The 11,098-nt window shown below is 38.2% G+C and overlaps 1 protein-coding gene across 2 annotated transcripts in view; it reads right to left on the bottom strand.

The window, feature by feature from the left end:
- The window catches only part of Phf6 (PHD finger protein 6), a 45,610-nt gene that overhangs the window by 15,773 nt on the left and 18,739 nt on the right, over positions 1-11,098 (bottom strand). For both annotated transcript variants that reach the window (XM_031359743.1, XM_031359782.1), the window contains 4 exons: positions 9,797-9,930; positions 9,517-9,560; positions 566-732; positions 295-438 (listed from right to left, as the gene is read on the bottom strand). In XM_031359743.1, coding sequence (XP_031215603.1) covers positions 295-438; positions 566-732; positions 9,517-9,560; positions 9,797-9,930 — 489 coding nt within the window. The remainder of the gene's footprint in view (positions 1-294; positions 439-565; positions 733-9,516; positions 9,561-9,796; positions 9,931-11,098) is intronic.

Raw genomic sequence — 11,098 nt, 5'->3', positions numbered from 1 at the left:
TCTTTTGAGACAGGGTCTCACTCTGTAGACCAGGCTGGCCTTGAACCAGATCTGAGACCCGCCTGCCTCTGCCTCTGCCTCTGCCTCCCTAGTGCTGGGATTAAAGGCAAGCGTACCACTCCACTCCTCTCAAACTCTTCCTTCCTTAAGTTGCTCATGTATTTTGTCATAGCAATGAGGAAAGTTATACTTCACTATGCAGAGCCCTAAAACAATGTTTAAAGCAAAAGTACCGTATTACATTACCAGCTAAATGATTTTTTAAAAAAAAAAACATAAGAAAACCGTGCCTACCATGCACTTGTAATGTGCAGCTGCCTTCTTGGCATTAAATATATGCAATTTCCCTCTTGCTTCATTTTCTTCCTCCCCGACATGGCAAAATCCACATTTAGGTCTGGGATCATTAGGACTGCTCCTGTGTGGAGACCTATCTCGCTGTGAATATAAAGGGAAGAACACACTCATAAATGGATTCGAACAGTGAACCTTGCCTGTAGACACAGTTCTAATGAGAGGATTCATGTTGCAACAATGGGGAGGAGAATTCAGTAGGCTTACGTACGTAGGAACTGCTTTCCATTTCGTCTGTCCCATGGGAAGATGTGGATCTGGTGTCTTCCGCCAGACCCTTAAGGTTAGTTTTTCTTGGTCTTCCTTTGCGACTTTTCTTCTTAGTCTTCGGAGAGGAGGGCTCCAGTTCATGCTCGTTAAAACTTTCTTCTAAATCAGCTGCTCAAAGAGAAAGAAAAGCTTTACGTGGGTCAATCTTCACAATCAGCACTAGACCCATGAGTCTTCAGGAAGCATGCCTTTCACTAGCATGAAATGGCCCCTAGAAACGAGGGTGCCTGCTTGCTCTATGGTCTACTCAACAGGGCTCAATCCAATGTTTCAAATTACTGAATACAGACCTTTTCACTGGAACCATTAGAACCTTATGTGCTTTGACTCTGTAATTTTATAAAAATAGATTCTGTGACACAGCTTGTTTGGCTTTTAAACATCATGAGGTCAGTTATAGTACGAGAATCTCACAACTCAGTCACACTGACCACATCTCAAAAAGTAATTAGCTACACCAGGCAAGCAGCAACAGTATCATGTCAGCCTGACCTGCTTCCATCACTGCAGTTCGACTGGACAGCATTGATGTAGATAGTTCTACCATTATAAATGAACAACTTCAGCTTTAAAACCATCTATGATTGAGCTAATTGATCAAGTAATGAAACATGTCCCAAGTACAAAAAGAAGCTCTACCAAGAAGAAATAAATGGCAAGAAAAAGCCATTTTGTGAGTTAGCTATAAACACTTTCATCAAACTCTTAGAAATACGACTTTTCCCATAAATAAGAAAATAATTCTACCATTAACAGAAAGTGTTTGACTCAGTTATTCATTATACATATTTATTTATTAATGGCCCACTTTACGGGCCCATGAGACAGCATGTTGGGTGACGGTGCTTGAACCCAAGCTTGGTAACCTAAGTTTCATTCCCAAAACCAACATAATGGTGCAAAGAAAGCAATACTCTTAAGTTGTCCTGACCTCCACATGTGCTCTCTGGTATATACATGCATCATACACACACAGTAAACCTTTCTGATCTCACTATATAATGTATGTAGTATTCAAAATGGTATAAACATCAAATATTAATTCACCTTGGGGCAAAATGATAAATATTTTAGGCAAAGCCCTCTAGTACATTCACTGGTTTTCCTTTAGCTTTCTACTGGTTTTAATTCTAGAAAGTGATTTTTCAATTAGAAATGCTATCACCTCCTAGTCCCAGATGCCAGTCCCTTTCTTTAGGACAAGCATTCACGAGAGGAAAGGCCATCCCAGTTGGTATATCTGAATACACAGAAACTCAGGCATAACACAAGGATTAGTTCTTAAACAGCTACACTAGTCCCAAAGGGTAAGAAGAGAGTATTGGAAACCAATTTGGGGGCCTGTGAAATAGTGACTTGGTGCCAACCCTGATTACCTGAATTCAATCCCTAGAATCCACATGATGGAAGGAGAGAACCAACTCTCTTAAGGTATCCTGTGACCTCCATGTGCACACTGTGGTACATGCATGACCCCCCCAAATGAATGCACGCATAAGTCAATGTAGCAAACAATTTAAACTAATTTTAATAGCACATTTGTGTTACTTGGTAGTTTAAATAAGCAATATGCTGCTTTTCTAATTGTAAGAATGGGGACTCGGGGCTGTAGAGATGGCTCAGCGGGTAAAAGCACTGACTGCTCTTCTGAAGGTCCTGAGTTCAAATCCCAGCAACCACATGGTGGCTCACAATCATCTGTAATGGGATCTGACTCCCTCTTCTGGTGTGTCTGAAAACAATTACAGTGTACTTATGTATAATAATAAATAAATCTTGGAAAAAAAGAATGGGGGCTATTCATTCATCACTGATGAGAATATATATCTAGTACAATTTTTATTCTATTTTACTTAGAAAGACTTGCTTATTTTTTTCTACGTGTATGGCTGTGCCAGCATGAATATGTGTTTATTATATATGTGCCTGATGCTGAAGGAAGTCAGAAGAGGGTACTGGAGCCCTTAGAACTGGAATTATAAACAATTGTGAGGTACCCCATGGGTGCTGGGAACCAAATTCAGGCTCTCTGCAACTGCAGCATAGCTCCAAACCACTTTTAAACTTTTTTTCAAGACACATTTGCCCTCTGTAGTTTGGGCTGACCTTGGATTTATGGCATTCCTCCTACCTTGCCGTCTGAGTGCTGGAGCCACAGGTTCAAGTGTCCATATCTGCAGCCTACAAGGTATCTTAAGTCAACCACCTTTCCTAATCAGAGTTCCTTGTAAATACTCAAATGCTTTAGTGGTTACAAACTGTGCTATCAAGTTACTTCTATAAGCATAGACTAGCAGTAATAATTATAAGCTAGACCTAGTTGCTATCACTAATACCCACCATTTTAAAAGATTGATATTTGTGGTTTTGTATGTGTACACATTCATGCTGGTTTCTAGAGAAGACAGAAGAGGATGCTGGATCCACAGGAGCTGGAATTATAGGAGTAGCCATGTGATGCAAGTACTGGGGACTGTGTCCCCTGAAAGAGCAGCATGTGCTCTTGCCACTGAGCCATCTTTCCAGCACCATGTTTATTAATTTAAAGCTTCTTTTCAAGTTGTACTTCTTTTTAAGGTATGTGTATGAGTAATTTGCGTGAATAGATGTCTAATATGCACCATGTATGTGCAGTGTCTGCAGAGGCTAGAAGAAAGTGTCAGTTCCTCTGATCTGGAGTTACAGGCAGTTGACATGTGGGTGCTGGGTACTAAACCAAGATCCTCTGGAAGTATACCCAGATCTCTGAACTGCTGAGTCATCTCTCTGGCCCCCATGCTTACGATCTTTAGAATATTGCTTTTAAAAGAAGTAAAAAGGGCTTCTTACCAAGCCTGATAATCTGAGTTTAGCCCCTGCATGTACAAACTTGAGCATGCACAAACACATACAAAAATAAAGTGAATAGCTTAAAAATTAAAATAATAAATACTATAGCTCTTATCTAAACACACACACACAGGCAAACCACATAAGGTGTAGGGCCTAGCTAAGCATGGTGACAAATGCCCAGCCCATAGTCCCTGCACTCAGACTGAAAGCAGCAGGCTACTGAGCTGGAGACCAGCCCAGACTACACAGTAGGACCCTGTTTCAAAACAACACAACATGACAAACACATCCGATTCAATTCTGGTAACCGTTATCCATGTTTAATGTATAAACATCCCATTAGGAGGAGAAAAATGGGATATAATTTTTAAGAACATTAGTCAATACCACACACAGCTACCACACTAGATAATGCAAAAAAGAACAGAAAAGAAAATCCTATCTGTGTGTGTGCATGTGTAAAGATGGGTATACATCATTATAGATGTGTGAAAATCCATAGAATATTTCACACCACCATTGAACTCTTAAAGAAATTAGGGAGTACAGGTGATAATCATGTGTCCATGTTATATCACAGATTGAAACAAATACACTGCTTTAGTTCACACTGTTGAATGCTAAGAAGACTCTATATGTTCACAGGGTTTTTTTTTAATGAACTTAGAACTACTCCTAAACAGGGCTAGAAAGATGGTGTATAAATGCAGACTCCCTCTTGCAGAGGACTTGGATTCAATTCCCAGTATCCATATGGAAATTTCTAACCATCTATAACTTCAGTTCCAGGGCCTCCAATGATACCTTTTGCTTGTCTAGTGGCTTGATCCAGAGGCTCCAATGATTTCTTCTGGCCTCCATGGGCACTAGACACACACATGTACATATACATACATGCAGGTAAACCCTTCAGAAACATAAACTAAAATAAACCAAGAACTGTGTAAAAGCTGATGGGAACAGTAAAGTCCCACAGTGTAGCTCAGTGATAAGGCACTTGACTGGCATGCACGAGGCTCTGGCCTCGTGCATCGAGCCAGCACCGTAAGAAGTGAGCCTCGCAGGGGAATGAGCCACTCTTCAGCTCCTACTTCTTTACGAGCAATCATATTTAAGAGGTACCTACATTCTTTTCCTCCAAGTCACTCCTCAGTGGTTTATATCTCAACTTCCCTCCCCAAAGCAGTCTCTAAAATCACAAATGGCTCTATTGTTACTGGGCCAGTGGATGCATGCTTCCTCAACAACAAAAGTAACCATTTAGTTCCTTCTGGAGCTACACGCCAGCTTTCTGTGATCCTATGGCTTTAACACTGAGCTGCCTTTTCTTCCTCCTCCTCTCTACCCATGTTTCCTCTGCCTTTGTAGGTCCATCCTTCTGGATTCATCCTTCAACCATGAACAGTCTTCAAGAGTCAGTCTAAGGCCTTCATCTCTTCTGGGCTTTCTCCCTAGGCAACTTGTCCTCCACTGAGATACCCTGACCAACAGTGGTAAATTCTTAGCCAAGGTCTCTATTCTGAAAACTAGAGAGATAGTGATCTACCCATCCACTTAGCTGATACCCTACACGGAGAGCGCAGATATATCTCAAACTTGACCTTCCAAAGCTTAACTCATTAACTTTCATCATAAGCCTTTTCCAACTCTACCACTACCTAAGTAAATGGCATCATTCAGTAACTGACTCAATTATATCAAACACCTTGGTGTCACCTCTGAAACCTCTGTCTCATCCTGATAGATTTAACCTCCAAGTTTTCCAAAAGAGATGACATGGGTTTCAGGCATTTAATACGAAATAATGTTTTACTTAGGATTGGAAAATTAAATTGCTTTAGTATAAAACTATTCTTAAATTTAGTGCTTCACAATACTTCATGTTGTATAAGGCTAAAATGACAGATTAATATCAGAAGTATTGAGCTACAGATAGTAAATGCTAAAGAAACTGTCACAGGCATCAAGTCCTTTGCCCTAGAGACCAATGAAGTATAGTTCTCAGAGAATGCCTGAAATAAAATCCTTTAACTCCCAATCATAAATTCCAATCATAAAATAGAACACGTTTCCCATCACAACAAATCTTAGCTGTTTCTGACAAAGTATTCAATAGAAAATAAATTTGAGCTAAAAAGCCAAATTCTCTAAATATAAATATTGCCAACACTGGGGTTGGTGAGATGGCTCATTGATTCAAAGCACTGACTGCTCTTCCCAGCACCCACACAGCAGCTTGCGACTCTCAAGAACTCCAGCTGCAGGGGATCCAGAGCCTTCTTCTGAACTCCTCCATGGACAGTAGGCATGCATGCAGTACACAGATGGATGGATATACAGGACAGAAGTATAAAAATCGATCTTAAAAAAACTGCAATACTTGAAGATTATTCCTCAAATTCCAGAATGTAAGTATAAACATACACTGTATACCAGGGACACAAAAGGGACTAATATTCTATAGAAGCATACCGTGAACCACAATCAAGCCATTTTGAAGCTGTTCTTAAAGTATAAAATAGAATTAGAGCTCTCTCGCTAAGCAAAAGGCACTCAGAATCATTTTAGTCTTTTAGAGGATTCAGGCAGAAAAGGGTACTGGCTAAGGCTGGAGACATGAATCTAATTCTGGGTTACACATGATAGGAGGAGAAAAGTGATTCCCACAACTTAGTTTCTGTCACACACACACACACACACACACACACACACACACACACACACAGAGAGAGAGAAAGAGAGAGAGAGAGAGAGAGAGAGAGAGAGACAGACAGACAGACAGACAGACACAGAGAGAAAAGCATTAAATAAATGCTAAAAATAATTGTAATCACCCCTCTTTATACAGTCTGCACTGCAATGGCTTTTCTCGACCACTAGATGGTAGTATTGGCTTCAGAAAGAATTTACTTTAGAAAGTAAAATAGGAGCCAGCTATGTTAATCAGTAGATATTAATCATCTTTAAGTATTTCAAGTATGCAGTTCTAGTATATTCATATACTTGTATTAATCAGATCATGAACCTTAATCCTCAGCTCTTAACATAGATGGCCACTCTAATCATAAAAGGGCACTCATAAACACACTGTTAACCTCTTGAAAGAATGGAATTATAGGAAAGCTTCCTTATAATAGTTCTTTCCTGCTTTTTAAATGTAGTGTTGGAGCTAGAACCCAGAGTATCATGCATGCCAAGCCAGTCATCTACCACTGAGACACAATGCTAGTCCCTACTTATAACTTAGAGGTTAGATTCAGCTAGAATTAAGTGAGAAAAAAATAGAAAAATAGTTATAGTCTTTTCAATCACAGTCTATCACTTCCAAGTATCTTGTTCTCATTGTTTATCCAGTCTATTTCCAGTAAGGCCTGAAGAGGGCGCTGGATCCCTGGAGATGGAGTCCCAGGTGGATGGAGGAGCCTGATGTGAATACTAAGAACCAAATTTTACTCCTCTAAGATAGCATCAAATGCTCTTAATCTCCAAGCCATCTCTCCAGCCCTATACTCTCCTTTCTAGATAAACCACAAAAGATGTTTTTAAAAATTCATTTATTATTTATATACATGTGTGCCTGCTCATCTATATTCAATGTTAATATTCAACTACTTTTTTATCTGTACATATTTGTAGAATACATCACAACTCAATACATGTATACAATGTGTAATGACCAAATCATGGTTAGCATACATATCTACTAAATTATTTCATGTAAACATCTTAATTAGCATATAGTAAGTATGATGTGTATGTATATACATATATATATGATGACTATATTTTGAACCAACAGAAGTATTTGTATGAATGTGGACTTCAGATATGAAAATAGCATGGTTTTCTATCATGAAAGGCAATTATAAGAGATCAAACGGGAACCAGTTTTAATATTTATAACAGGAATTAGGTATGTCAATTTTCTCAAGATTTACTTTATTATTCTTTGTGTGTGTGTGTGTGTGTGTGTGTGTGTGTGTGTGTGTGCGCGTATGTGTGTGTGTGTGTTTTAGATATATTTTAGTATAGGTGCCCACAGAGTCCAGAGACATCAGACCTCAAGAGCTGCCCAGTATCGGAGTCGGGAACTTATTTCGGATCTTTACAAGAAGGCTATATCTATCTCTCTCTAGCACCTAGCTAAGTCTTTAAAAAGATCAAACTTCCAAAGTCCATATGGTGGCACACCTTTAACTCCAGCACTTTTGGGAGACAGAGGCAGGTGAATCTCTATGAGTTCAGGCCAGCCTGTTGTTGATCTATATAGTAAATTCCAGGACAGCCCAGGCTACATAATTGATCGTGTCTCAAAAGGATCAATGTCTTTAAATATCAGTATCTGATCCATTCTAATTTTCAACAGAACAGTCTTAGAAGCTAATAAAAAAATGATTGAGTTAAAGCTAAATGAAAACACAGTATATTCTGTGATTGAATCTAATCTGTTTTATACTGTTACTAAATGTATCAAAAACATGTTTCAATAGGTTTGATGCAGACCTTTAGAGGTGGCTCAGCACTAGCTGCTCTTCCAGAGGACCTAGGTTCGATTCCCAGCAACCACATGACAGCTCCCAACTATCTGTAACTCCAGTTCCAGAATATTTGACAGCCCATTCTGAACTTCATGGGCACCAGACATGATCATGGTACACAGATATACCTGCAGGCAAAACACTCATACACTTCAAATAGAATAAAAAAATTTAAAAAAGAAAAGGTTTGACCCAAGTCATATCTGACACACTTTTCTGACTTCCACTGGCACCAGGCATGTTCATGGTACATAGACATAACTGCAGGCAAAACACTCACACACTTCAAATAGAATAAAAATTTTTTTAAAAAAAAGTTTGATCCATGTCAGAATTCAACTTTAGAACTAACTTCCCCATATCTTTTAAAACCAAATACAACTTGGCTAACAATATATAAACATTACTAAACTAGTTTTATAAATTTAAGTGAAAACAAACTATAAGATAACTTGATAAGCTTCTATTTTGAATTTAGTTACTTACAAACTTCACTTTTTTCTGGAAAAAAAAAGCATAGTATGTCTCCATTTATTTCTCAGTGGGGGATTTTGTCTGTACATTCCCAGGAGGTACACAAAATCATGAATAATACTAAATGTGGTTTTCCCTACACATGCCTACACATTACAAAGTCTGACTTATAAACTGGACACAGCAAGACATTAACAACAACCATTAGTAAAACATAATATATTATAATCAAGCTGATTTGAAACTTGTTTCTTTTTGGAATCTTCAATGTTTGGATCATGACAGCTCATGATCCAAGGAGCTGAACCATAAAATAACTGAACCATGCATAGCAAACACATAGAGAAGGCATTGAAATTTCACCAGACTGCACGCTGATCCAAAGTGCACTGGTATTCCTAGGTTCACACCACTGTCTGTAACAGCTGACGGGAGCACCCGTGGAGAAACACGTCACCCCTACCACTGTTTCTTTCTAAAATGACATGAGGTTTCAGTATATTCATATGATTTCTGGGGCAATTTCTTTCTTTAAAAAATTAGCTCTTAGGGGCTGGAGAAATGGCTCAGTGGTTAAGAGCACTGACTGCTCTTCCAAAGGGCCTGAGTTCAATTCCCAGCAACCACATGGTGGCCCACAACCATCTGTAATGAGATCTGACATCTTCTGGTGTGTCTGAAGACAGCTACAGTGTACTAGCATACATGAAAAAAACATATTGCAGGGCAGTGGTGGTGCATGCCTTTAATCCCAGCACTCGGGAGGCAGAGGCAAGTGGATTTCTGAGTTCGAGGCCAGCCTGGTCTGCAGAGTGAGTTCCAGGACAGCCAAGGCCACACACAGAGAAACACTGTCTCAAAAAAAACAAAAACAAAAACAAAAATATCATCTCTTTTTGAGTATTTACATTCATTTGATGTAATAACATCCCCAATTATAAAGATATTGAATAATAAGATCTATCTTAAGGAAAAACTTAGTAGAGGACTACTCATTTATATTTTACTAATTTCCTCTTGAAATATAAAACTGGAGAATGAAACATACCTTCAGAGTTATGTGCAGTTTTCTTGTGTTTTCGACAATAAACCCTGTGAGGGGGGAAAATACGAAATATGAACTTCGCAAACCAAATTCAATTCATTTTCAAATTGCTAAAATGAGCAGCAACAGTCCACCTTATTCATAAATCAGAATTATTTTATAAACTTCAGTGTGATACTTCCTAAATCATTTCTTTAACTATTACATATTATACAGATCAAAACAGCCTTCACAGTGGTGATTCGTGATGAAATGCTTTGAATGGAGGAAATGAAGCAGTTACATGTAAATCCCTTGCGAAGGTCTCTCTCGGATCTGAGCTTTATCATGCAATGCACAGTGGTAGTGGTATGTCCTGTGGCAGGTTTTCACATCACAGCCAATGGTTGCTCCAGGACAATGACAAAGAGAACACATCTAGGGAAAAACAACAAAACAATATTCAAATGTAACTCTGCTAATTCTGTTGCAAACAGGCTAGACATTCCAACTGCTGTCAGGAAAAGCAAACTGGTTATAGAAAAAACTCTAATTCGTGTTATTTTCCTTAATTTGGCTCCTGAAAGAAAACTGAATAAAATTATTCTGATGGTGCTTTTTATTTTACTGACAAAATAGATAGGATATTATAAATGTGATATTCAACCGTGGTCAAGAGAACATTTGAAATACTGTAAGTCATAGAGCTGAGCTATATATAAATAACACTATAAAAAACAGAAATCTCTTTTGCAATCCAGAACTTGCTGAATACAAGTAATCAGGAAAAATATCTCATAAGAATTTTTTCCGAAAACTTCCACTTAGATCAGTAAGAAAGCTAATGCAGTCCACCACTATCCCAGTCACAATGTCCTACCACCAGTCCTAATACTACCGGCAAAGAGTGCTTAAAATCAGATTTAAGGGGGACCAATAAAGAGTTAAATAAAAATCTTTGAGAAAAATTTCCCTACATCATTTTGGGAACCTGGTAAAAATCAATTGGAAGTTAGGCCAGTAAAGAGGATAAAAGAATTATATAGTACTTTTAATACCCTGAGTCGAAGATATCTTGTGATAGCTAATTGATTATACTGTGAAAATATGCCTGTCTGTTTTAATTTAATCTTACTTACCTTCTGCATTATGAATTCAAGCCAACAAAACAAAAAAAGATTCTGTCAACTCAATTTATCTCATATTCTGAACTTATTAAATAGTGATTGAACAGTTCTCTATTTCAAAAACAATTTTTTAAAAGTACACACAATCATTATTAATAGCTTTGGTTCACAAAACACAGTGTACTATACCCAGTAGGCTTTTAAAGCGCCATCTCCTAAGCTATAAATGCCATATCAAAGTGAATCACAGAAAGGTGAAAAGCAAACCTTCGCTTAGTTCCCTGCTTGCCGATACCTTGTTTTAAACACTCACCTCAGTACTCAGGGGCTTAAGGCAGGATTGAGTTTCAGGCAGCCTGGGCTACATTATAGAGACTCTGCCAAAAACCCAAACGAAGATCAAACAACAAGCAAAGAAACACACACTTCTTTTTTTGTTTTTTTGTTTTGTTTTGTTTTTTGTTTTTTTTTTTGTTTTT

The sequence above is a fragment of the Mastomys coucha genome, chromosome X, assembly GCF_008632895.1.
Source record: "Mastomys coucha isolate ucsf_1 chromosome X, UCSF_Mcou_1, whole genome shotgun sequence".
In the NCBI taxonomy this organism is placed as follows: domain Eukaryota; kingdom Metazoa; phylum Chordata; class Mammalia; order Rodentia; family Muridae; genus Mastomys; species Mastomys coucha.
This window is presented reverse-complemented; position numbering and strand designations above follow the sequence as displayed.